Below are 27,015 nucleotides of genomic sequence, written 5' to 3' on the forward strand. Positions count from 1 at the left end.
CAGGAGGTGGTGGTTCCAGTGAGCCGAGATTGCACCACTGCACTCCAACCTGGGTGACAGAACGAGACTCCATCTCAAAAAAAAAAAAAAAAAGGAAATCTGAGTCAGTGCTGATCAATAACACTCGTGCAACTTTCAAATGGTCTATATCTGCACTGTCCAACGTGGCAGCCATCAGCCACATAAGGCTGCTGGGCACTTGAACTCATTGTTAGTGCAACCTGGGGAGTCAACTTTAAAATTTATTTAATTTTAACTAATTTACACATCAATAGCCACAAGGAGCCATAACAGCTACTGTCTTGGACAGCACCACTCTAGAAAATGACCGAACGTCTCGTGGCTTCACATCCATAAGATAGGGAATAATAGGGGGTTATTTCACGGGATGTTGTCAGGATTAGTGTCAGGATTAGATATAATGCATATAAAGTTCCTGGTTCCCACAAAGCACTCAATAAAATGCTGCTTATTTATTAACATCAGCCTGATACTCAAGAAAAAAAAAATTGCCTGGAAAACAAATGTTCAGAAGCACCCTGTCACAGAGGCTAAAAATTCAGAGTCGTTCCAGAGAAACTCGTAAAATTATTCCTTAATTGTAGAAGTTCAATTGCAGCAGGAGGTTATCAGTTACAAGGGCTGTATTTCATTACAGATCCAGCCGCAGCTCAATAAATTAAGCAATCACTCAGAATAACATGTTGCTTTAATCCCCTCTCTTGGAGCAGTTCCAAGTTGTTTGGTTTTATATGCGCTCAGCCCTGAAAGGGGACTCATACTGGGCTCATTTCTTTCCCCTCAATTCTTCAGCCCCTCTCTGGAAACATCTTTGCATCTTCCAACCAGCAGGAGAGAGGATTCCAAGCCAAGCAGGCCTCCTTTTATCAAAACTGGAGCCTTTTCCATCCTCTGGCCTTGACGCGTTCCACGTTTCATTTGCTGAAATTACTGGCAGGTTTATCTGCAATGAAGAAAAAAAAGACACCTCTTAGCAGCCCAGTTCTGGGCATGTAGAGAGAGCTAACTCTCAGCCGCTTTTCCATTCTCATCTTCTCTCAAGTGGTTTATAATCTCACAGCAGAATTTTGCTTCCCCTAGAAACTTGGCACGGGAGGTGTCAGCCTGGGAACATATTTGTTTGTGTAAATTAAAAGAAGAATATGTTTTGACCATATTTAAGTTCTAACTGCACTAAAGAAATAAATACGGACTTGCACAACGCTTCTCGCTGCCACACGGTTCTGGCTCACCTCCCCAAACTCTGCCTTTGTTAATAAAACCTACACTAACAAGAGCTCTAAATAGCTTATCTCCTCAGACAGCTACAGGGACAACCTCAGAGGCCATGTCTGCCCCGACCCAGGCCCACACAGAAAATCCACTTACCTCATGTGGGATTTGCTGCTCCTGACACACCGCATTCTTGCTGGGGTAGAAAAGGGTGTCAGAAACAGCACCCTCACCAATGTAGGTTTGTTTTTTATGGTGGGGGAGGGACAGGGTCTTACTTTGTCACCCAGGCTGGGGTATAGTGCTACAATCACAGCTCACTGCAGCCTTGACCTCCCGGGCCCAAGCGATCCTTCTGCCTCAGCCCCCCAAGTAGTTGGGACTACAGGCATGCACCACTATGCCTGGCTAATATTTGTATTTTTTGTAGAGACAGTGTTTTGCCGTGTTGCTCAGGCTGGTCTTGAACTCCTGAGCTCAAGCCATCCTCCTGCCTCAGCCTCTCAAAGTGCTGGGATTACAGGCGTGAGCCACCGAGCCCAGCCTCTACAGGTGTACCCTTGATGTGCATGTGAATGGTAACCTTTTGAAGGCCCTGGGCAATAGCTGTAGAAATTTACAATGCACACCTCTTGGCTGGGAGCGGGGCCTCACATCTGTAATCCTAGCACTCTGGGAGGCTGAAGGATGGCTTGAGCTCAGGAGTTCAAGACTACCCTGAGCAACATGGTGAGACCCTGTCTCTACTAAAAAATACAAAAAAATTAGCTGGGTGTGGTAGTGCATGCCTGTAGTCCCAGCTATTTAGGAGGCTGAGGCAGGAGGACCACTTGAGCCCAGGAGGTGGAGGTTGCAGTGAGTCAAGAGGGTGCCACTGCACTCCAGCCTGGGCAACAGTGTGAGATTGTCTCAAAAAAAAAAAAAAAAAAGAAAAGAAAACGCACATCTCCTCTAACCAAGAAATTCCACTTCTAGGAATTTATCCTACAAGTATTCTTGGTCACATGCCAAAGACTATAGATGTTAGAAAGGCAAAATCCTCGAGTTAACTGAAATATTGGCCAGTAGAAGACAGGTGAAGTATGATGCAATGCTAGAAGTCATTAGAAAGAATGAAGTGGGTCTAAGAGCTGTCAGGATATATTATATACCCCCAACTTTCTTACCACTATGAACCAAAAAAAGTGCATGCTTTCAAAATGTATAAAGATTGTACAAACTGCCCACAGTGGTTGTCTTATAAAGTGAAGTTGGAGTTAAAGAAAAATTGCAGGCCAGGCGTGGTGGCGCAAGCCTGTAATCCCAGCACTTTGGGAGGCCGAGACGGGCGGATCACGAGGTCAGGAGATCAAGACCATCCTGGCTAATATGGTGAAACCCCGTCTCTACTAAAAAAATACAAAAACTAGCCGGGCGAGGTGGCGGGCGCCTGTAGTCCCAGCTGCTCGGGAGGCTGAGGCAGGAGAATGGCGTAAACCCAGGAGGCGGAGCTTGCAGTGAGCTGAGATCCGGCCACTGCACTCCAGCCCGGGCGACAGAGTGAGACTCTGTCTCAAAAAAAAAAAAAAGAAAAGAAAAATTGCAGGGCAGTGTGGTGGCTCAAGCCTATAGTCCCAGCACTTTGGGAGGATGAGGTGGGAGGATTGCTTGAGGCCAGGAGTTCAAGACTAGCCTGGACAACATAGTGAGACCCTGTCTCTACAAATAATAAGAATAATAATTAAATAAAAAGGGTGGCATGAGCCGGTAGTCCCAGCTACTCTGGAGGTTGAGGCAGAAGGATCGCTTGAGTCCAGGAGTTCATGGCTGCAGTGAGCCATGATCACACCACTGCACTCCAGCCTGGGTGACAGAGTGAGACCCTGTCTCTAAACACAATAAATTAATTAAAAAGGCAAATCGTCCCTTTATTTCCACCTTATTCTCTTTTGTATTTTTTCTCACTATAGGCATAGTTTCATTTTTAAAATTTGGCACAATTAAAGAACATACAATGGTGTTTTAAAAATCATTTCCACATTCTGTGCTCCGTAATAACAATACCGCAATAATACTCTCTTTCTTGCATGCCTGCTAGGACAATGGAGTTGGGGGGAGGTGAGAATCTCTGCCTTTCTGATTTATTTATGCAGATAACCTGCAGTAGGCTAAATAGCAGCCCCCAGAGAGAGAAAGTACATCTACTTTCAAATTGAATCCCTGGAAAAAGACTGATTAAGGATCTTGAGAGGAGGCATTTGTTCTGGATTATCCAGATGGGAACTAAACGCAATCCATGTATCCTTCTAAGAGAGAAGCAGAGACCAGGACAGAGAGAAGAGGAAGATAAGAAGACGGAGGCAGAGACTGGAGTGATGCGGCCACAAGCCAAGGAACGCCAAAGCCACTAGAAGGTGGAAAAGACAAGACACACATCTCGCGTTGTGTGCCTGGAAGGAGTGCAGCCCTGCTAGATTTCCAACTTCTGGCCACCAGAACTTTGAAATGAATCTGCTGTGTTAAGCCCTGTGGTCTGTGATAATTTGTTATAGCAGTCCCAGGAAAAAAAGATATAACCAGACTTCCCTTATACCTGTTAGAAGCATGAAATGCACAGGTACATGAGAAAACAAGTTTGATAGACCTGTTTGTGTTGGCAAACACAAATAATCCATTCATTACAGACACTTACTGAGCATCTATTAGGTGACAGGCACAGTTCTAGGTGCTGAGGATACAGCCAGGATAGAACACAACAAAGAAGCGTGCCCACCTGGAGCTGACATTACTTTTTCTTCTTTTTTTTTTTTTTTTAGAGACAGAGTCTTGCTCTGTGGCCCGGGCTGGAGTGCAGTGGCCGGATCTCAGCTCACTGCAAGCTCCGCCTCCTGGGTTCACGCCATTCTCCTGCCTCAGCCTCCGGAGTAGCTGGGACTACAGGCGCCCGCCACCTCGCCCGGCTAGTTTTTTGTATTTTTAGTAGAGACGGGGTTTCACCGGGTTAGCCAGGATGGTCTTGATCTCCTGACCTCGTGATCCGCCCGTCTCGGCCTCCCAAAGTGCTGGGATTACAGGCTTGAGCCACCGCGCCCGGCCTTGGAGCTGACATTTCAGTGAGGGAGAAATCAACAAAATAAATAGAACACGGAGGAGGGTGGATGGTGGTAGAAGGTGCTACAGAGAGCGAGGAAGCAGAAAACAGGGACCAGGGGGTCAAGGAAGGGGGATTGGAGTAGAGGCTTGAAGGTGGTGAGGGCATGAGGGGTGTGTCTACCTGAGGGAAGACAGGCAGAAAAAGGAAACTAGGGACTGGGCACGGTGGCTCAGGCCTGTAATCCCAGCATTTTGGGAGGCCAAGGTGGGTGGATCACTTGAGGTCAGAAGTTTGAGACCAGCCTGATCACCATGGTGAAACCCATCTCTAGTTTAAAAAAAATATATATATATATAAAATATATAAAACATATATAATATATCTAAAACATACATATATTTTATTTTCCCTCCTTCTCTCTGGCATCCAGGCTTTAAAGAGGTGGACTTGGCACTACCAGTCGTCTCAGACAGTAAGGCCAATAAGCAGAGAGGAGGAGAAATGAAAGATGAGGTGAGGGGGATAAGGCAGGAAAAGAACCCAGAGCTTCCAGTCCCTGGATCCTAGAGAGCAATACAATATATTATATATATAAAACATATAATATATAAAACATAAAATATATATTATATATAAAACATAAAACATGTATAAAACATACATAATATATATATAATATATACACACACACAGACACACAAAATTAGCTGGGCATAGTGACGCACGCCTGTAATCCCAGCTACTTGGGAAGCTGAGGCAGGAGAATTGTGTGAACCCAGGAGGCTGAGGTTGCAGTGAGCTGAGATCACGCCATTGCACTCCAGCCTGGGCAACGACAGCAAAACTCCACTAAAAAAAAGAAAAGAAAAGAAAAGAAAAAGGAAAACAGGCAGAGGGAACGAATACAGAACTTGAGCCTAGGAGTGACACATAAAAATAGGAAGGAACTCCCTTTTTCCCTCCTTCTTCCTCCCCCACCTCCCTCCCATACTTGCTATCTGCCTGCTGCGTACCAGGGCCTGGGGTACGCAGATGAATGAGGCCTCATTCTCAGGTTCGATGCCTTCCCTAGTAAGGGGACAGTCATAAACAAATCAAACAAATATAACGTGGTAGGCGTCACAGCAGAGGCCAGGGCAGGCTGCCCGCGCAGGCCAGCGTGGGAAGTTGCGTGTAGGTTGGGGTTAAGGTTGGGGAGGTGGGAGTAAATTGATTAGGGCCGGACTTGAAATCCCAGCATGTGTGTTGAGCTGCAGTTCAGCTGGAAATTAACAGGAGGGGCGGTGGTGAACATGGACATGGGTCTGGGAGTCTTTGATTTTTAAGTACAGTCGGCACATCGGGACAGGAATATAAATTCTGAGAATGCCCTATCTCTTTCAGTTCTACACAATCCATGAAAAGGAGAACAGTTCCCAAGTCCTGAATTGGGACACTGTGGGTTGCAAACAGCAGACACTGAAGTTGATCTGAATGAGGTAGAACGACGGATTTATTCACTGGGTAGCTACGATGAGGAAGGGGAAGAGGCTCTATTGCTCTCTAGGATCCAGGGACTGGAAGCTCTGGGTTCTTTTCCTGCCTTATCCCCCTCACCTCATCTTTCATTTCTCCTCCTCTCTGCTTATTGGCCTTACTGTCTGAGGCCACTGGTGGTGCCAAGTCCACCTCTTTAAGGCCTGGATGCCAGAGAGGAGGAGGGAAAGAAACACCCTCCTCACAAGCTCTGCAGACAATCCTGAATTTGCCCTGCTTGAGTCCCATGACTACACCTGGACCAATCACTGCGTCCTGGCTCAGAAGTGGGCTGCTATGATTGGTCATGGTGGGTCACATGTCTATGCATGAACCAATTACTGTAGCCGAGGAACAAGTACTGTGGGTAGCCATTTTCGGCCATCTTCCCATGGTACTGGCGGGTCTGTTATCAGAAGCTGGGGAGAGTGTGCTGGCAGGAACAAGAAGAGCCACCTGCCTCCCCCAGGGCCTTCTGACTCTGTTACTGCTCCATTCATTCTGCTGGGAATCATCTCAATCTTGAGCCAGACTCTGCTTGAAGATCCCACTTTGGTTGTCTACAAACCCCAGAGCTGCCAGCTGGGATTTACTCAGACCTGTTGCTGAGTTCTTTTTTGTCATTGTCATTACGCGATTTTGATCAGATTTAAAATGGACTTTTAGTCATTGGTTTATGATTGCCTCTGCTCATACGCGTCGGACCCTCATCTGTCTTGTTGATTACGATACAGCTCGTGCTCAGTCCCCAGCGCCTATGTACAGTAGGTACACAGGTAGTGAAATGAATGAACATCCTCCAGGGAACGAACGGGAGGAGCTGCACGGTTCTCATCTGTTCTCAATGAGTCCCTTTCTGCCACCCTCTCCGCACATTTCCCAGTCACCCTATACCCCTTCATGACAAGGCTTTGTTAGTGTAAGTGCACCTTGCGTCCTGTTAGTGTAAGTCCCTGGATGTCAGCCCAGCACACTCTGGAGGTTCCGAATCTCTGGGTGTTTTGAGTAAAGATGATCCTTTGGCAAAGCTAATGGAGTTCTGTCTGAGCTCAGAGGGACTGGGCGCCATGACTGGTTGGCAGTGTCTCCCGTGGCCACCTGCCCTGTTGGGCATCCCTGGTCCTGCTCTGTGTCGTTTGCTAACCAGGGGACTTGTTTTTAAGACTGCAGCTCAGTCATCTGCTGGGATATCAGAGTACACTCAGAATCCAGGACAAAATGGTGTGGCCAAATAAAACAAACTGCGGGCTCTTAGGGAAGAAGGCTTAAGACAAATGGTTATTTTTCTTAAGTGTGTATGACCCACATGTCAGCTGGGGTCATCTTATTTTTGGAAATTCAAACAAAATGGGCTTGAATCTTGTCCCACATGCCAGGGAAGACCCAACTATCCTTGGACTCTTTCCAGGGATTGGAGGTGAGAGGTGCTTCTGTCTCATCCAGACGCCGAAGGCTCTATAAATTCCTGTGTCCCCTTAATCACTTCTGCTTGGGCACCTTTTTGCTGGCCTCAGGAGAAGGCTAGCTGTCAGAGGCATGGAACGTGTGCAGTGACACAAGCTCACGCTGTTGCTGTCTTCAACTTTATTATAATTTTTGAACAAAGGGCTTCCCGTTTTCATTTTGCCCTGGGTCCTGCAAATTAGGTAGCCAGTCCTGCCCCACTCAGGGGCTGTTCCTTTCCTACCCCACATTGATTCTGCCCCAATATCTCTATTCTCCCTAAATCCCATCGCACACAAGGATGTGGGTGTAGGAGACTTGGAAGCTTTGGGACAAAAGAAAATGTTGACCTCTCAGACACAGAAACAACATCAAGTGCAATGTTTGAGCTGCCTCTAAAATACTCAGTTGGGAACAACACAGGCTAAAGCTGAGAAGTGTCGAACCTGGATGAAGGGTACTGGGTGCCTGTTACATACCACATACTACTTTCAGGTATGGTGGGAAATTTCCGTAGTACAAAGTGGTAGGGTTTTATTTATTTATTTATTTATTTAGAGACAGGGTTTGGCTCTGTTGGCCAGGCTGGAGTACAGTGGTGTGATCATAGCTCACCGTAGTCCCAATCTCTTGGGCTCAAGTGATCCTCTGGCCTTGGCCTCCCAAAGTGTTGGGATTATAGGTGTGAGCCATCACTCACAATTTAAACTCTATAATACAAAGTTTAAAAAGGCAGTAAAGCCGGGCATGGTGGCTCAGGCCTGTAATCCCAGCACTTTGGGAGGCCGAGGCAGGCGGATCACAAGGTCAGGAGATCGAGACCATCCTGGCTAACACAGTGAAACCCTGTCTCTACTAAAAATACAAAATATTAGCCGGGCGTGGTAGTGGGCGCCTACAGTCCCAGCTACTCGGGAGGCTGAGGCAGGAGAATGGCGTGAACCCAGGAGGCGGAGCTTGCAATGAGCTGAGATGGTGCCACTGCACTCCAGCCCGGGCGACAGTGTGAGAGTCCATCTCAAAGGAAAAAAAAAAAAAGGCAATAAAAGCCAAGCACAGTGGCTCATGCTTCTAATCCCAACACTTTAGGAGGCTAAAGTGGAAGGATCATTTGAGCCTAGGAATTCAAGACCAACTGGCAACATGGCAAGACCTCATCGCTACAAAAAATAAAAAATTAGCCAGGCATAGTGGCATGTGCCTGTTGGTCCCAGCTACTCGGGAGGCTGAGGCAGGCAGATGGCCTGAGCTCAGGAGTTCAAGGCTGTGGTGAGCTGTGATCACGCCACTGCACTCCAGCCTGAGTGACAGAGCCAGACCCCATTTCAAGAAAATAAAAACAAAAATTAAAAAGGCAATACATTAAGACTTGTCCCTGGCAGTTCCTCAAAATGTTAAACATAGGGTTGCCTTATGGCTCAGCAATTCTACTCTGACCTATATGCCTAAGAGAAATGAAAGCATCTGTTTACGCAAAGACCAACACATGAATGTTCATTGCTGCATTATTCATAGCAGCCAAAAAGTGTAAATAAGCCGTCTGTCCATCACTGACAGTGGATAAACAAAATGTTGGTCCATCCATAAAACAGAATATGATTCAGCTGTAAGAAGGAATGAAGTTCTGATCCATGCTACAGTGTGGCTGAACCTTGAGAACGTCATGCTAAGTAAAAGGATCCAGTCACAAAGGACCACATTAAGAGTGTGATTGCATTTATAGGAAATGTGCAGGATAAACAAATCCACAGGGGCAGAAAGTGGATTCGTGATTGCTCAGGGTTGGCGGCGTTGGAGGATTAGGGTGCAGGAGGGTTGTGGGTTTCCTTTTCTTTCTTTCTTTTTTTTTTTTTTTTTGAGATGGAGTCTCACTCTGTTGCCCAGGCTAGAGCGCAATGGCAGGATCTCGGCTCACTGCAACCTCCACCTCCTGGGTTCAAGGGATTCTCTTGCCTCAGCCTTCTGAGTAGCTGGGATTACAGGTACACGCCGCCACGTCTGGCTCATTTTTGTACTTTTGGTAGATATGGGGTTTCGCCATGTTGGCCAGGCTGGTCTCAAACTCCTGACCTCAGGTGATCCGCCCGCCTTGGCCTCCCGAAGTGCTGGGATTACAGGCGTGAGCCACCACGCCCGGCCCAGCGTTCCTTTTTGAGGTGATGGTGTTCTAACATTAATTGTGATGATGGGCCGGGCGCGGTGGCTCAAGCCTGTAATCCCAGCACTTTGGGAGGCCGAGACGGCGGATCACGAGGTCAGGAGATCGAGACCATCCTGGCTAACATGTGAAACCCCGTCTCTACTAAAAAATACAAAAAACTAGCCGGGCGACATGGCGGGCGCCTGTAGTCCCAGCTGCTTGGGAGGCTGAGGCAGGAGAATGGCGTAAACCCAGGAGGCGGAGCTTGCAGTGAGCTGAGACCCGGCCACTGCACTCCAGCCTGGGCGGCAGAGCGAGACTCCGTCTCAAAAAAAAAAAAAAAAAAAAAAAAAAATTGTGATGATGGTTGCACACTCTGTGTATACACTCAAAGATGTTGAATCGTACACGTTAAATGGGTGAAGTGTACTTTAAGTGAATAATTTCTCAATAAAGCTGTTTTAAAAAAGAAGTCACACGTTCCTCTCTGACCCTCCTGCTAGGAATCCTTTGGCTTCAGCTCCCTGCCCTCTTGGGAAATCCCTTCTCTCTCTCCTCTACCCTCTCCCTACACACACACACACAACACACACACACACACACACACACACACACACACCCGCCATTCTGTCTTAAGCTATTTTTCAGCTGGGCATGATGGCTTATGCCTGCAATTCCAGCACTTTGTGAGACTGATGTAGGAGGACTTCAAGACCAGCCTGGCCAATGTAGTGAGACCCCAACTCTATAAAAGAATAAAAAAATTAGCCGAGAGTGGCCGGGCACGGTGGCTCATGCCTGTAATCCCAGCACTTTGGGAGACGGAGGTGGGCGGATCACGAGGTCAGATCGAGGCCATCCTGGCTAACCAGTGAAACCCAGTCTCTACTAAAAAAACAAAAAAAAAAAAAAAATTGGCCGGGCGCGGTGGCTCAAGCCTGTAATCCCAGCACTTTGGGAGGCCGAGACGGGCGGATCACGAGGTCAGGAGATCGAGACCATCCTGGCTAACATGGTGAAACCCCGTCTCTACTAAAAAATACAAAAAACTAGCCGGGCGAGGTGGCGGGCGCCTGTAGTCCCAGCTACTCGGGAGGCTGAGGCAGGAGAATGGCGGAAACCCGGGAGGCGGAGCTTGCAGTGAGCTGAGATCCGGCCACTGCACTCCAGCCTGGGCGACAGAGCGAGACTCCGTCTCAAAAAAAAAAAAAAAAATTAGTCAGGTGTGGTGGCGGGTGTCTGTAGTCCCAGTTACTTGGGAGGCTGAGGCAGGAGAATGGCGTGAACCCAGGAGGCAGAGCTTGCAGTGAGCCGAGATCACGCCACTGCACTCCAGCCTGGGTGACAGAGCGAGACTCCGTCTCAAAAAAGAGGCCAACAGTGATGTTAATCTGTAGTCCCAGCTACTCAGGAGGCTGAGGCAGGAGGATCACCTGAGCTCAGGAGTTTAATGCTGCAGTGAGCTCTAATGACACCAGTGCACTCCAGCCTGGGCAATAGAGCAAGACCCAGATTCTAAAAAAAAAAAAAAAAAAAAAAAAATATATATATATATATTCTCACTTTAAAGAAGTGGCTTCCAGAGGCAACGTGAACCATTGAGGTATGTTCTAAACTACAACACTTTCTTTCCTCTTTAAAAGTTACTCAGTTGACAGCTGCTAAAATTACAATGTTGAAATCCCCAGGGTATTCTATTGTTGGCTGTCACCTAATCTGATTTCCAAGAGCTGCAGAATTCCCTCAAAGAAGGAGGGGCCAACCTAACCTCTCCAAAGGCAGTGGTCATCTGTTCTGAAACCTAACTCTGTCACCTCACAGGTGGGGAGAAAAGAACATGGCCAAGGCCAAGTTCATGATGTTCTAACTGAAGGATAAGCTTTTGCTCTGGAACAGGAGTCAGGAACTACGGCCTGTGGGCCAAGTTTGGCCCACTCCTTGTTTTTGTAAATAAAGTTTTATTGCAACACACAGCCACATCCATTCGTTTGTGTATCTGTGGCTACCTTTGAGTTAAAATGCCAGTTGGCCAGGCGCGGTGGCTCACGCCTGTAATCCCAGCACTTTGGGAGGCCGAGGGCGGTGGATCACGAGGTCAGGAGATCGAGACCAGCCTGGCCAATATGCTGAAACCCCTATCTCTACTAAAAATACAAAAATTAGCTGGGTGTTGTACCCTAGAACTTAAAGTATAATAAAAAAATAAATAAATAAAACCACTGAGACAAAAACAGAATTAGCTGGGCGTGGTTGTGGGCACCTGCAATCCCAGCTACTCAGGAGGCTGGGGCAGGAGGATCACTTGAACCAGGGAATCAGAGGTTGCAGTGAGCCGAGATTGTGCCACCACACGCCAGCCTGGGCAACAGAGCAAGACTCCATCCCCAACTTCCAAAAAAAAAAAAAAAAAAAAAAGACAGAGTTAAGCACCTGCAGCAGAGACTGTATTGCCTGCAAAGGCTAAAATCTTCACAAGCTGGCCTTTTACATAAATGGGCTGCTGACCCTTGGAATGGAAGATCCAGGCCTGAGCCCCAGTTCCTCACATGCTGGGTGTGTGGCCTTGGACAAGTCAGTGCATCTCTCTTTCCTCATCAGTAAGCTGGAGAGACCAACAATCCCTTTTTATACGTTGCTTATGCAACTGAAACGACTTCATACAGGTGCAGTGCGTAGTACATACAACGCATTCAATACATATCGATGGTTATGATGTTATTTAGGAAATGAGGACAGCTTCTGCTTCACAGGGTTATTTGAAACAACAGATCGTGCCTGTGCAAACAGCTGGCAAAAAAACAGTATAAATACATATTGGCCAGGTGTGGTGGCTCACGCCTATAATCCCAGCACTTTGGGAGGCTGAGGTGAACACATCACTTTAGGTCAGGAGTTTGAGACCAGCCTGGCCAACATGGTGAAATCACATCTCTACTAAAAATACACAAATTAGCTGGGCGCGGTGGTGTGTGCCTATAATCGCAGCTACTGAGGCTGAGGTGGGAGGATCACTGGAACCCTGGAGGCAGACGTTGCAGTGAGCCGAGATGGCACCACTGCACTCTAACCTGGGCAACAGAGTGAGACGCTGTCTCAAAAAAAAAAAAAAAATTGTTTTGTTGTAAATGTCTTCTAGGCTTTTGAAACCATTCTTTGCTTCTTAGTACCATTTAGATTTTGGAGTTTTGAGTGTCAATAAACTTTCAACTTCAGAGGAAAAGGGATCTTTCCTTCAGACCCTCTCATTAACCAGTTCAGGAGACCAAAACCCCTGACTACTGGCTGGGTCTTGAACCTGCCCAGAACTAACATCCAAGTATTATTTGGGCTATATTCTGCCTCTTCCCCACTGTAGGCACTCAGGAAGCCAAGCCCATATGCCTTTATTTTTATTTATTTATTCTGAGATGGAGTCTCACTGTCACCCAGGAGTGCAGTGGTGCGATCTCGGCTCACTGCAATCTCCGCTCCCAGGTTCAAGCGATTCTCCTGCCTCAGCCTCCTCAGTAGCTGGGATTACAGGCACATGCCACCATGCCCGGCTAGTTTTTGTATTTTTACTAGAGACGGGGTTTTGCCATGTTGGCCAGGCTGATCTCAAACTCCTGACCTCAGGTAATCTGCCCGTCTCGGCCTCCCAAAATGCTAGGATTACAGGTGTGAGCCACTGCGCCCAGCCTCCATATGCCTTTAAATACTTGTGTTACCTTTGAACTCCCCACCAGAGCCCGTTAAGCAGGAATCTACTCCAAGGTGTGGGCACACAGGTTTGGGGCAGGGGGAGGGTCTTAGGGGACTCTCAGGGGCTGTCCAGAAACCTACTGGGGGATGGGGATTGGTGACTGAGATGACTGACATCTGACACTGCACCACTAGTCAGTACTTCCCTGGAAGGTGTCATTTAAGTAGGCTGGGTCTGGGGAGATAAGCAGTCTCTGACTGATTCACTGGCTTCGTGTTAAAACTATTAACTGAACATCTAATCTAACACAGATGAGGCCCTGAGGATATAGCAATGAAGGAGTCATGCCCTCTGCCCTTAGCAACTGCCTCTGCCTGCCTTTTAGTGGGGGCAATTCAGCCCTGTAAGGAGTCTTCCTACTCTCAGGGTCTCAGTCCTACTACAAAACACCATGCTGATGACTTGGAAGATGACGGTGGGCCTGGCTGTGTGATATCTGGCTGGTAGGAGTTACGAGTGCCAGCTCTGGAGTACCTTAGATCAGGGCAGGACTGGCTACATAATTCGCAAAATGACAATCTGAGGCCCTTTGTTCCAAAGTTATTAAGGCTAGAGGAAAGTTATTAAGGTGGCACTATCACAGCTCACTGCAGCGTCGACCTCCGGGGCTCAAGCCAGCCTCCCGCATCAGCCTCCCGCCTCAGCCTCCTGAGTAGCTGGGACTATAGGGGCATGCCACCATGCCTGGGTAATTTTTTTTTTTTTTTTAAAGAAATGAGGGTCTGGCTATGGTGCCCAGGCTGGTCTCCAACCCCTGGTCTCAAGTAATCCCCACGCCTTGGCCTTACAGCAGTCAACTAAATGTGGGTCCCAGTCCGTGGAAACCAGCCCTGCATCTGAGGTCGCACTGCTTGCCCGCTGGTTAGCCTCAAATACCTCTCTTCACCGGCTCGAGCCTCAGTTTCCCCAGCCTCAGATGTCAATTAGGCTCACCTGCAGGTTGGTTGTGGCCATTAGGTGAGATGAGGCCTGTAAAGCGTTTCGCACAGAGGACAGGCTCGGCCACATTACTGATGTTCCTGGCCTGCTGTGGCTGGCGCATTTCATCTTACAATAATAGTTCACATTTATTATTCTTATATAATAGCTAAGACTTATATAGCACATCATCAATGTCAGGCGCCGTGCTTAGTTCTTTACAGACGTTCGCGTATTTCATCCTCACCACATCCCTATGCTGTGCCCTAATATTCTAGTAACTGTAGATGGGGGAACTGAGGCACAAAGAGGGTAAGTATCTTGGCAGAGGTCACCCGACCACTCAACAGAAGAGTCCACGTTCAAACACAGGACGGCTGGCTTCCAGGTCTCTGTTCTTAAGCTTACCTATTGTTGGGGCTCAGAAAACGATACCCAAAATGTGGCTCTTTGATGTGCTGAACCAAAGCAGCCTCAAGGTCTCTCCAACACCACCACCCCCACCCCAATCCTGTTTCTCCATCCTCTGTCTGTCCCAAAGCATAGGAGGAGGCCGCTGCCCGGAGTTCCCTTATCTACCTGGAAACCACACCCATCAGAGAGGAACACAATTGCCTTCAACTCCTTCCCTGAAATTTCATTAACCAGAGATGAAAACTCATCACAGAGGAAGAGCATGAAATGAAACACTACACCTGGAGCCCAGACAGACTTCATCCCAAACTATCATCTGTTCTCCGGTCCCATTCAACTCTCTAAGGGAATTATTCACTGACTGTTGTCCCAGCATCAGACCCATTCACTCCTCCAAAAAATCATTTACTACCCCTCAGAGTGGTCACATTTCCCCCATCTCCCTGCTATGATGGAGGTATTTATTTATATTTGTACATATTTTTGAGACAAGGTCTCAGTCACCCAGACTGGAGTGCAGCGGCGTGATCTCAGCTCACTACAGCCTCTGCTTCTGGGGCTCAAGTGATCCTCCCACCTCAGCCTCCCAAGTAGCTGGGACCACAGATGTGTGCCAATTTTTTTTGGCTAATTTTTTTTCTATTTCTGATAGAGACAGGGTTTCACTATGTTGCCCAGGCTGGTCTCGAACTCCACCTGCCTTGGCCTCCCAGACTGCCAGGATTACAGGTGTGAGCCACTGCGCCAGGCCGATGGAGGGCTTATGAGCATCTGGACTTCACTGGGTTATTGGGTAATCATTCTCCCGCCACTCCCCTGGTGTTTACGCATGGTGAATAAATTCATATGCCTTTTTCTCCTATTAATCCACTTGTTGTCATTTCTTTGGTAAAAAATGTTTTTAAATAAATACAAAATAGGGACAAGGTCTCACTATGTTGCCCAGGAAGATTTTGAACTCCTGGGCTCAAGTGATCCTCCCACCTCGGCCTCCCAAAGTGCTAGGATTACTGGCGTGAGCCACCATGCCTGGCCTGTCAGTTATTTTAAGCAAACTTTTAGAGGATGAAGGAGCAGCCTTCGCTTGCCTCCTATGCTGTGTGTTCTGGGAGTTGACTCATGACAGACACGCATGCATGATCCCTTCCTGAGATCCTAACACCAAGTATTCAGCTTGAAATTTTCATCGTAATGTGGCATTATTTCTTTGATTCTTTTGTCTGTCTCCCAACTCAGCTGTGAGCCCCATGCGGACAGGGGCTGTCTGGCTCCTTGCTGTACCTCCAGCACCTGGCACCCAGCTCAGCACACAGTAGGGCCTCAGCAGACATCTGTCCAGGGAAGGAAGGGCAGAAGCAGTGTCCAGCCACAGCAATCCCACCCAGAAGCAACAGCCACAGCTCTCTTGAATTTCCAGGCTGTGTGATTTACAAGCTTGTTTTGGGTAGGACTCGGTGGCATGCACCTGTAGCCCAGGCACCTTGGGAGGCTGAGGCAGGACGATCGCTTGAGCTCAGGAGTTCAAGGCTGCAGTGAGCTATGACTGTACCACTGCAATCCAGCCCGGGTGACAGAGACCCTGTCTCAATTAAAAAAAAAAAAAAAAAGGTTGTTTTGGGGGAATCTCCAACAACTCAGGAAACCATCTCATCGGCTCCAGGCTTTTCTCATTTGGGGACCCCCGACACTGTGCAGGTGGAGAGATTTAATAGGTGCTTGAGAGCCCAGCCCCCATCCTGGCAGGCTGCAGGGGGTGGGTGGGGGGTGCGTTCTGGCAGCAGGGCCGGCAGCTGTCTACAGGCCTCTTGGTGCCAGCCCTAGCTGGTCGGTGGGGGCTCGCTGCCACCCCTCACCCCATGACGCAGCAGAAAGTGAAACCGGAGTTGGCCCCTGCCGGCTGGGACTGATCATCCACTGTTTCCCTGCAAAACCACAGTCCCAGGGGGCTGGTGGGCAGCTGGGGCCCAGGTCCGGCACAGTGAGGCCTGTCAGGCAAGTGCCCCTAGAGGCCAAGGGAGGTGCCCTGGCCAGAAAGGAGGGTGCTGAGTCATCATGACCCTAACATGAGAGAGAAATCCGAGCTATGGATCAATGCAGGGGTGGGGGGTAAGAGGTCCCAGTGGTGTCAGTGAGCAGGGAAGGGTGGTTTCCCGCCCCCCAAAAGGAAGATGTGTGACACCCAGTTCTGTCATGCTGGAGCCCTCTATAGATCTGAATTGGCAACTCCCCCCTCTGCCCCCACCCCTCCCCACACCGACTACAGGGGTGCGGGAAATCCCTAAGATAAACAAGAATTCTTTAAAAGTGGACCTCTGAAACTTCACAAACGACTTTCTTGATTTCTGCCCCATCCTCAGGGCACCTGTAGTTGCTTAATATTTTTCTTCCAAAAAACCCACTCTTTTTTTTTTTTCACTGACATCAATTGATGGGGGGAAAAAAAGGGCCCCTGTCTCCCAACCCTAAATGGAAAACCAACCAATTGCCTGAAATAGCAATCAGCGGTGCAAAGAAAATACCTACGAGAAGAATTTTCACCTTTAGCCGGCGCCCCGCAACATCAGATGTGCAAATCAGACGTGGGAGCCATCTATTTCAAGTCACAGGTTTCATGCCTGAGGAGCTGCTGGTTCAGAGAGGCTGACTCGCTTGTCCAGGGTGACACAGCAAGAGAGTCACAGAGCTGGGGCTGGAATGCAGGCCTGGCTGATTCCAGAACCCCGGGCTCAGTGGCGGGCTGCTGTCTCCCCACCCATGAATTCCTCTGCGTGTATTCATATTATCGCCTTCCGTGTTTAATGCGTGGACTCCCCGATTTTCAAAGCACCTTCAGAGCTTATACGTCGTTAGAGCTTATTATATATAACATTGGATACATCTAAGAACCCTGTGAAGCCAGAGCAGGGGGTGCTGCCCCTCCCTTGGTGTATGGGGAAACTGAGGCAGCAAGCGGGGAAGTGTTCTGTCTCAGGGAGCTAGTAGGAGAGCCAGGACTGCTCAGGGCCCCCTGCCAAGGCGATGATCCCGGAGGCCCTGGCTGCAAGGACCAGGCCTCGTCAAACAGGTAACACTTGTTTCTTTTCGCTTTCCTTACCTCCCCCGACAACCAACCCCCCAGAGCAAACGCTGACACTGACGCTGACAGCTGTACGGCTTTCCCAGGCCGGATCTCAGTGTCTGCCCCTGGAGGGGAAAAGCACGTTTAGCAACCAGTGTCTGCGCATGGCGTCTTTCAGTTTTTCAGAGTGATAACCAGTTCTGAGCACAAGTGGCATCCACCAGGGACCCAGAAGGCGCTATAGCAGGAGAGTTTGGGGACCAGCTTTCTTCTTTGAGTTGCTGGAGGAACTCTGAGCTGATGTCTTTCCGGCCCAGGGACCCCCGAGGAATACTGCAAGAGCAATAAGGATTTTTAGGGGCATTATGATAGTGGAATGGAAACACATCTGCCCCCAAAAGTCCCTCATTTTCCCTGCGGTAACGAACCAGCTGGCAGGAAGTGGTAGCGCTCAGAGCACCAAGAGCCAAAACTAAAAAGGAAAAAAATGTACAAAGTTAGAGCAAACTTTAAACAAGTGAGCGCTTTCATGGTGTACGGCGGCTCCGTGCAGACTCACGAAAGGGACCTCATCTTCTCAATAACTGGCTAAATAGGTCCAGTGCAGCAGCTTCCATACAGACGTGCCCAGAAAACCACAGATCTGGAATCCCAGAGCAGGTTCCCAAAATGGATACAAGGATTATTTCCTAAAGCCAGGCGCATCATAGGAGACGTGACGTTTCCCCCAAACTTCGAATGAATGTTCCAGACCCTCATTAATGATCTAAGTGAACAACAAATCCTTCAATACCTCCTCCTCTGGAATGGGAGAAACTTAGTCCCCTTGGAAACGCTGATGAAAATATCTGGTTTCCACAACATGGACGGAAGGGCTAAGGCTTGGGTAGGGAAGTTGAGTGGTTATCACTGGTGGGGCAAAAGGGGCAAACTGGCCAGGTGTGGGTGCTCATGCCTGTAATCCCTGCACTTTGGGAGGCCAAAGTGGGAGGATTGCTTGAGGTCAGGAGTTCGACAACAGCTTGGGCAACACAGTGAGACCTCCCCAGTCTCTGCAAAAAATAGCCAGGCATGGTGGTGTGCGCCTGTAGTCCCAGCTACTCAGGAGGCTGAGGCTTGAGCCCAGAAGTTCAGGCCGCAGTGAGCCGTGCTCACCACTGCACTCCAGCCTGGGCAACAGAGTGAGACACTGTCTCAAAAAGAAAAGGGGGAAGGATTTTACCGCTAAGGTCCTGGGTGCCATCTCTTTGTTCAGCCACTAAGATCTGAGGACTGAGGAGTCCAGGGTGTCTTCCCCAGGGCATATGACCTTTGAGGCCCTGCAGGTGGGTGCCCCCTGTGCCAGCCAGCACTCTGGGAGCCGGGAAAGGGTTAATCCCTCCACATGGCTGACACCGGAGGAGAAGCTCACTCCGTAGGCTGGGATATCACACTGGGCCATCTCAGAGAGGAGAGGGCCTGAAAACAGCCTCTGTGAGTTCTGTGAACGCAAGTGGCTTCACGGCCTTCAGATAGAGAAGGGGGTGAAAAGGCATCCCCATACAGAACCTACTCCCCAGTCACTAGCTGGCTCCTTGGCACCGGTCGTGTGGCCCTGAAGCTCTGGCAGGGACTCTGGGCATCTGTACCAGTGAGCACCCGGCCATCTCGGCCAGGCCTGTGAGGGAGCGATTCTACCCTTGCCATGTGACAGCCGGCGACTAGGGCCCAGGTCTCTTCTTTCAAGCAGCACCTAAAATATGCTCCGGGTGAACCTAGGGCTAAATACGGCATGGCCTACAAGTGCCAGGTCTGGACCTTTTAACGCCATTCTAAGATACGATCGAGAACCCACGAGGCCTTTGGTGGCCTGGAGTCCAGTTACCGGGGCCAAATGGGAGTCCCACGGGTTTGGCTGACTCAGGGCTGGGTGCGACTTCCTGGAGCAGGCACATGTTGGTGTCAGAGCAGAGAGGCTGCAGACTGTTTTCTTGTGTGTTTGAGCCCAGAATGCCAGCCCAGTTCTCACTCTGGGCCGACCCCCAAGGTGGCTTAGCTGGTGGCCCCTTTTTCTGTCTACCTGGCCCACTTCTTTCCACTTCTAGCCTGTAGCCCTGCCCCTCCTGGCCTAGGTTTTCCTCCCAGCCCGATCAAAGCAAAAGGCTCAGCTCCCAGGTAGGAGGCCTCGCAGAGCTGGAGAGGAGACCAGCAAACACAGGCACAGTAACTCAGATGTGTTATATGTTGTCTTCTTGGCTGGGAGCTACGCCTCCTAGGCCCATCCCAAATCCAAGGATCGCAGCCCTAGTGCTCCAGAGAGAGGGCTTGGGGCTGGGCTGCAAAAGTTCAGCTTTGTCTCTGAATCTTCTAGAGCACCGTTTGCACTCACACAGGACGGATTTGCTCTGAGCCTGTGGGATAGCCTCACAGCCCCTTTGAGTATTTGGAAGGTTGTGCTTAGCAAAGTGGGGTTCTGCCCTCACCAGAGCCCACAGGGTCACCAGGCTATTAAACCCTGCAAAGTCTCTGGGGAGGCTGCCTTTGAGAGCCAAACACCCCATCTTCTGGCTGAACTGCTGCAGGCTTCGTCCCGGTAGGAAAGACCCACAGGCACCTGTCTGGACTCATCTCGGCAACAGTAGTGGCTCTAAGGCCACATCTGGGCCTTGCTGGCAGAGGTCTGGGCTGTCTTGGGCACAAATGCCAATGCCAACAGGCCCAGCACTGATTTCACACATGATTCCAGCAAGACAGCCTAGATTTCTGCACATCTCTGAGAAAACTTTCATACTACACCGCACAGCTAACCTCAGGCGCAACCAGCCACTAACTTCTCTCCCCGCCCAGGCGAAGTCCCCTTCGATGCAGTGGTGCAGCACTTCAGGGACATGGAGAAAGAAGTTTGCTTTGTGATTCCGTAAACTCAGATGTTTCATATAAGGAAGATGATGTAAAATCAGAAACCTTAAAGCTTGGTAAATATGTGCACATGTCCCCTACAACTGGGGACGCTGGAAAGGGCAGCACCTGAACACTGGCTGCTTTGAAAAAAGGTCATGAGAAGGGCAGAAGGGGGTCACCTGGGCACGGGGTGGAGGGAACCCCACGTCCACTCTAGAATTCTAAATTCTTTCAACATCCATCTGTTTCCCTGAAAAGTCCGGCTTGGCTACTAGGCCTGAAAAGTCTATCATGTTTGTGAGCGTCAGTGTTTTTGTTTAGGGTTTATTTTCACCTTGTTCCAGACACAAGAAGCAAAAGGAACTCTACATTTTCCTGTGTTCAGGGTGCTCAGGCGAGAAAGAAAATGCCTGCTTAAAGTAATTGATCAGCAGTGTTTTGTTTGCACACGCACTTTATTCTGGCGAGTGATTTTAAGTACCAAGTTTGCCTTAACTTTTCACTGCACTCATTTTTATCCTCGTGGCTAAAATAGCTGTATTTACTCCACAATCTAAATGAAAGGAGGGCGAGCTGATGGACTTTTAGGAGGCTGTAGTTGATCTGGCAAGAAATTTCATCTTTCTGTTCATAACGTTAAGTTGGGGGGTTGCTGGGAAGGGAAACAGAGTGTTCCCTTGGGGGGACTTTTCCAACTTTCATTGGTTTGAGTCACCAGTGCACGTTTTATTTTTAAGGAAGTATCATACTCAATTGCAGAACCACCTCTAAATATTTTACCCCTGGCCAAACCGTATTCTTTTCTATTGAAACATATTTTTTGCCTCTCTGAGATCAGCTATGGCTTGAGTATTGCTAAGAACAAATTTCAAAGTTGCTTGTTTTTTTTTGTTGTTTTGTTTCTCTTAAATCCACACTTCTTTGAGGGTTGGCGGGGGTGGGGAGGGCACAGCAACCGCTTAATGAAGTTTCTCACACAGAGGCAAAAAGAGAAAAGCCAAAATATATTCAGTGTATCCATCAGTTCCATGTTGAATTTTTTTTTTCCCCTTATTGGTTTAGGGGGTTGTGTAGGAGGGTGGTGGGAAGGATCTGAAAAGAAGCTGTGATTCTTTGCTGAATTAATGATGACTTCTCACTGCAAAATGCTGATTTATAATCTCTTCACCATACTAGACTGTTTCCAGACTCAGAGGGGGAAAAAGTTTGCTAAATGTATTCATAATTACATGCACAGTTTCAGACGGCTGAATATAAGTAATGCTTGTGCTGTTGCGAACGCTCACCATTAAAGCAGAAATTGTTTCACATTTAGCACTAAATTCTGTCTGATTTTGCACACTTAACAATTCAGTAATTTTAACATTCGGCTTCGTCGCCTCCATTATAGCTCAGTATCTTGGAGAAACAGTCAGTGTTCCGGCCTCGTTAATTCACGTAAAACACCCTATTTGTGGAAGTATCATTAAAGGCTAATTTGATGAGATATCCTTATTTAGCAAAGCAAATAGGATTTGACAGTCAGCTCCGGGTGGCGATTTAGCAAAGCACAAACACAATTCACAACGTGACAATTTCCCATCCGTGCGCCTCGCTGGAATTGTGGACTCCTGAAAATTGTGCTGTTTCATCGTGTCCCATACTAAAGAGAAAGAACTCTGGAACTCTGGAAGTAAAGAACTGTTTTTGCCAAGGCAGCACAAATGTCATCTGTGTGTACATGTGCCATGTCTTTCAAATCCTCAATCTGGTATCAAGAACGCTGTGTTCAAAAGTTTTTTCCAGGTACAGCTCACTTCTATTCCGTGCTGTGTAGACTTACTTTAAATCTAGACTTGCAAATAACTTAGGGTGTGTGGAAGTCTATATAGGTTACAACTATATAGGGAGTGTGTGTGTGTGTACACACAACTGAAGGTTAATGTTCCGCGAGGGGGATTTATACCCACTACCCTTGCTTAAGAGACTTCCCCTGAACGTATTAACCAGCCTTTTATAAAATGCCTGTCTGGGTGCAGTGGCTCACACCTGTAATCCCAGCACTTTGGGAGGCCGAGGTGGGTGGATCACGAGGTCAGGAGATCGAGACCATCCTGGCTAACACCGTGAAACCCCGTCTCTACTAAAAATACAAAAAACTAGCTGGGCTTGGTGACACGGGCCTGTCATCCCAGCTACTCCGGAGGCTGCAACAGGAGAATCGCCTGAACCCGGGAAGCAGAGGTTGCAGATCGCGCCACTGCACTCCAGCCTGGTCAACAGAGCAAAGATTCCGTCTCAAAAAACAAAAAACAAAAACAAAAAGAACGCCTTCAACAGCAAAGTAGCAAAGAGTTGCAAAGAAATGTTGCAATTCCAGGTGGAAGCAAACAGCTGGTTGCTCCTAATTTAACAAACGTAAAGACAAATCTAATGTCATTACAATTCGTCATTTCAGGAGTGCCTTATTTGGGGGTTTCAAACACTTTGCCACAACTGACATCCTACTAATTACTTTCCAATCCAATCCTGTCCCTTAAACCATTGTGGGGGTGGTCAGGGGGGATGTACTTTCTCCTCCTTGCATCGTTTTTCGGCCTCCCAAGGAGAGACGCCCTTGGAAAACACAGTAGGTTCGGCAAACTGAGAACACACACATATATAAGAATACCGCCCTCGAAGGGGCCTTTTAGTTCTATGCAAGTAGCAGACCTCCCCCTCTTTCCCCAGCTCCGCCACGCAGCCGGGTTTTAGATGCGTTCCCTGGGGGTAGTAGCTCTCTGCCCTCACCCTCCTGGGACTGCCCGGGCCTGAGTCCCTCGCTGTCCAGAATGATCCCAAAAGCGGGACTTTGAGGGCCAGTTGGATAAAACATAAACTCATCTCGCCCTCAAAACCCCGATTCTGAGACCACAGCCTCCAAAGCCTCTTTTCCTAAGAAGTGAGTCCCCATTCACGGCTGACAGCACCGGGGCAGGCCGCCTTTGAGGCAGGAGTTTGGAGAATCCCGGATCGCTGAAGGAATCGTTACTGGGTGTTCCCTCGGGGCGGCGGTTCATCTCACCAAAATGCCAGGGGGTCGCTATGGGAGGAGGGGGCATTTGCCCACCCCATGGCTGAGGGCAAGAGAATCGCTTGATCCCGGGGTGTCTCCTCCCTCAGGGAGCAATCACCAATCTCACCCAGTAAACAGGCCTGAAAGCTTCCCGGAGAACACGAGGGGGTGCCCCCAACGTCCCTTAGCAGCGGATAAATCGGGTGTCCGAGATGTCTCGTACAGTCCACCCACCCCCTCACGCCATCTCCAGCTAAAAAAAGTTTGGTTATTTGTGTCCTTAATCGTCTCTCATTAAAGTCAAATTTGCTGCGCGCCCAAATTGGGGAAAGTGATTTCCATTTTAATAGCTCAATTAGCCTCTAGGTTCTGGAAAGGCCACTCCCCCACGCACCTTTTCTCTTCATTTTAACCCCCCTCCCTTTTTCACAACTTCTCCTAAAAATAAATTATAAATATGGATGTGTCCTCAGAGGACATGAGCGGCGCATTCCAACGCTCCGCTTGGTGGGGATTGGAAGCAAAGAGAAATCAGAAACGCCACTCCCCCCACTCCCAAATCAAAATGCCTTTTTCCTTTCTTTTTCCTTTTCTTTCTTTTTTTCTAACTACTTTTTCCTAACTTGGTGTCGTCTCGGGCACAGACACCCCGCTCCGCACCCTGGTACCTAGTTTTTTTTTTGCCCCCGTCCTGCAGAAGCTAAAGCCAATGCGCGAGGGCTGCCTGCTTCTCGGGAGGAGGGCGCAGACAACTTTATTTAGGGGGCGGCGGTAACTCTCTGGGGACTGTGGTTCCCGGCTGGTCCGGAATCCCCGGGGCCCGGCCCCCGCAGGCGCCGCCGCCCATGCCAGCGGGGCCCGGGCGCACGTGGAGCGGCGGGCGCGGCCGGCCTGCTCCGCGCGGCATTGAGATCGGGGTCACGCAGCGAGTCAGTTTCCCGAGCGGGCTTTCCGGGGTGGGGGTGGGGACGCGGACGCTCCAACGCCTAGTCAATTTCCAAGCCCAGGCACCAGGGAGGTTGGGGGCGGCCTCGCCCCCTTCCTACCTCCCGGCCTCACACGCCCCTCTGGGGAGCGGGGGAGGGGTTCGAGGGGGAGCCGGGGTGGCGGCAGCGGCGGCGATCGCAGCCCAGACAAGCGTCTCGCGCCGGATCCCGAGAGAGCCGCGCGCTCCCCCGCCGCCACCTCCCCGCTCCCGTTCCCATCCACCCCGCAGGCAGCCGCCCCACACCCCTTCGGCCCTGGGGGCCTGGGCGCCCACCTGCCGCGATCCCTGCCCAGGCTGGGGGAAGGTGCCAGGCGGGAAGAAGGGGAGCACTCACCGCCGCTGCTGCCTCCGGGGGTGCACGGCCCCCCTTCCGGGGCTGCGCCTTCCCAGGCTCCAGGCAGGCGTGCGCCGGGCGTGGGGGGCGCCCCGCGGGCCCTGCAGCCTCCGCCTCGATTGGAGCCCAGCCTTAAATCCTCCACCGTGAAGAAGAAGGGTACTTCCAGAAAAAAAATCCGCCCCTCCCCAGACGAGATCCAAGTGATGGGGCGGGGAGCATAGAAAATCCTTTTCTGCAGAGAGCGCGCAGCCGACGGGGCTGCACCCGGCCTCCACGGTCCGCTGCCGCCACAAAGCCGCGCCCCCGGCCCCCCCCCGCCCCCCCAGCGCCCTATGGCCGGCCCGGGGCGGGGGCTGGGCCAGCCCGGGGTTGGCCGCGCTGGGGAGGCGGCGGCGGCGGCGGCGGCGGCCCAGGCAGCGGGGCGGTTCCTCCCCAGCCCGGGAGAGAGGGCAAGAGCCTGGAAGCCGAGCGCGCCCGCCCGGGTGGGGGTGGGGGTGGGGGTGGGAGTGGGGGCGGGGGCCGGGGTGGGGGGGCACCTTCCTAGAAACCCTCGCCAAATATAGTCAGCGGATAGGGGCATTCCTAGAAATGCGGCGGCGACGTCAGCCTCGACCTGGGGGCGGGGGGCAGAGCCTGGGGTGCTTCAAACTGGGGGCACGGTGGGGGGGAAGAGTCCCCACTTCCAGTACCACCGCAGCCCAGAGACGGAACCGAGGCCGGACTTCCCTCCCGAGGGGCGTGCGGGAGTCCTCCAAAGGCACTTAAGGTATCCCGGAGCTGGGGGTGCATCCACTGAAGATTCAGACCCGGTCTGCCCCCCTCTTTCGGGAACACCCAGTGCCACTGCCAGCTGGCGCTTCTGGCCCTTCCCCCAATTTTCAGCACCCCCTCCCCCCCACACACCACCCCGTGAACAAACAGTAAAAGTAGGAGCAGCATCAGGCGGGGTCTCCAAGCCTCTTACACCCACCCCAGGACGTTCCCTCACCTCCTCTGGGATGGCTGGAGTCCCCTGGATCCCCAGGGCTGAAACTGCACAGACACACTGTGTTCCCAAGAACTCCTCCAAATACCAACCCACCTTCGGGCCAGAAAATAAAGTTGTGCTTCCTCCTCCCCAGTCCAGTGTCACTTTGTTGCTGCTTCCGGGGCCAAGGGCTCTTGGAGAGGTGCTGGAACTTGGGGGTAGGGCATAAGGGTGTCCTCTCCACCTGGCAAAGACCTGGCCTCTGGCACTGACACTCTCACCAGCCATAGCTGTAATACTTTCCATTTCCCGCAGTAAGGGAGACGCCCCCACAGCAGCTCATCCCCCTCCTAAAATCTGCCCCACCCACACCCCTGCCCAGGGACCCCCAAATCCATTGCAGAAGTGGCCCCTCTTTCGCAAAGAGAATCCACATAACTGAGACATGACTTGTCCCTCTCCACTGCCCCGCCTCTCTGCGCGAAAACGTGACTGGCCTGAACCTCCCAGGATCATAAAAAATGTATTTTGCTGTCCTCTGTTGGCCAACACGGGTCACACTCACAAAACATACCACTCAACCCAGCGGGCAGTCCTGATGCCACAGAGGGGGTCCCAGGGGCCCCAGCCAGGGGGAGTGAGCTGGACTCCTCTCCTCCTGCCTGCTGTGTCCTTGCACTCTCTGTCCTCTTTCTTTCTTTCTTCTTCTTTTTTTTTTTTGATACGGAGTTTCGCTCCTGTTGCCCAGGCTGGAGTGCAATGGCGCGATCTCGGCTCACTGCAACCTCCGCCTTCCGGGTGTAGGTGATTCTGCCTCAGCCTCCTGAGTATCTGCGATTACAGGCAGGCGTCGCCATGCCCAGCTAATTTTTGTATTTTTAGTAGAGAGGGGGTTTCACCATGTTGGCCAGGCTGGTCTGGAACTCCTGACCTCAGGTGATCTGCCCGCCTTGGCCTCCCAAAATGTTGGGATTATCGGTCATCTTTCTTATGTTGCAGCCGATGCACAGAACTTGCTCATGTCCCCTTTTCCTCTTTGGGCCCTAATTTCAGAAATCTGGAGGGGTTTCTTCCTTGCTCTAGGGGAGGCAAGGAAGGCTGTGTTCACTCTGGACCCTGGGCACGGGGACCCCGGGATAGTTTTTCTTTTTTTTTTTTTTTTTTGAGACGGAGTCTCGCTCTGTCACCCAAGCTGGAGTGCACTGGCCAGATCTCAGCTCACTGCAAGCTCCACCTCCCGGGTTCACGCCATTCTCCTGCCTCAGCCTCCTGA

At 50.3% G+C, this 27,015-nt stretch overlaps 1 protein-coding gene across 2 annotated transcripts; it reads right to left on the bottom strand.

Annotated features, from left to right (window-relative positions):
• Positions 1-691: 691 nt before the first annotated feature.
• On the bottom strand, positions 692-26,067 carry LOC117097632. 2 transcript variants are annotated; one of them, XR_004443011.1, is made up of 2 exons: positions 24,773-25,229; positions 692-964 (listed from the first exon to the last, which is right to left on the bottom strand). XR_004443011.1 is itself a non-coding variant. In XM_033235694.1 (2 exons), exons 1-2 carry the CDS (start codon positions 26,046-26,048, stop codon positions 788-790), a joined length of 462 nt encoding a protein of 153 aa, XP_033091585.1. In that variant the 5' UTR covers positions 26,049-26,067; the 3' UTR covers positions 692-787. The 2 variants fall into 2 exon arrangements, 1 of the variants encoding a protein (XP_033091585.1); XM_033235694.1 differs by lacking the exon at positions 24,773-25,229 and adding an exon at positions 25,764-26,067.
• Positions 26,068-27,015: the final 948 nt, after the last annotated feature.

This window comes from Trachypithecus francoisi, unplaced genomic scaffold (genome assembly GCF_009764315.1).
Source record: "Trachypithecus francoisi isolate TF-2019V2 unplaced genomic scaffold, Tfra_2.0 Lachesis_group15, whole genome shotgun sequence".
In the NCBI taxonomy this organism is placed as follows: Eukaryota; Metazoa; Chordata; class Mammalia; order Primates; family Cercopithecidae; genus Trachypithecus; species Trachypithecus francoisi.

Bases quoted from the DNA above. Each gene is read 5' to 3' on its own strand.
- LOC117097632 (XM_033235694.1), bottom strand. From the start codon at position 26,048: ATGGAAAGTATTACAGCTATGGCTGGTGAGAGTGTCAGTGCCAGAGGC. The intron at 965-25,763 runs GTGAGGGAACGT...TCTTCATTGCAG, and splicing joins CTCCAGCCATCCCAGAGGAG to ATAAACCTGCCAGTAATTTC.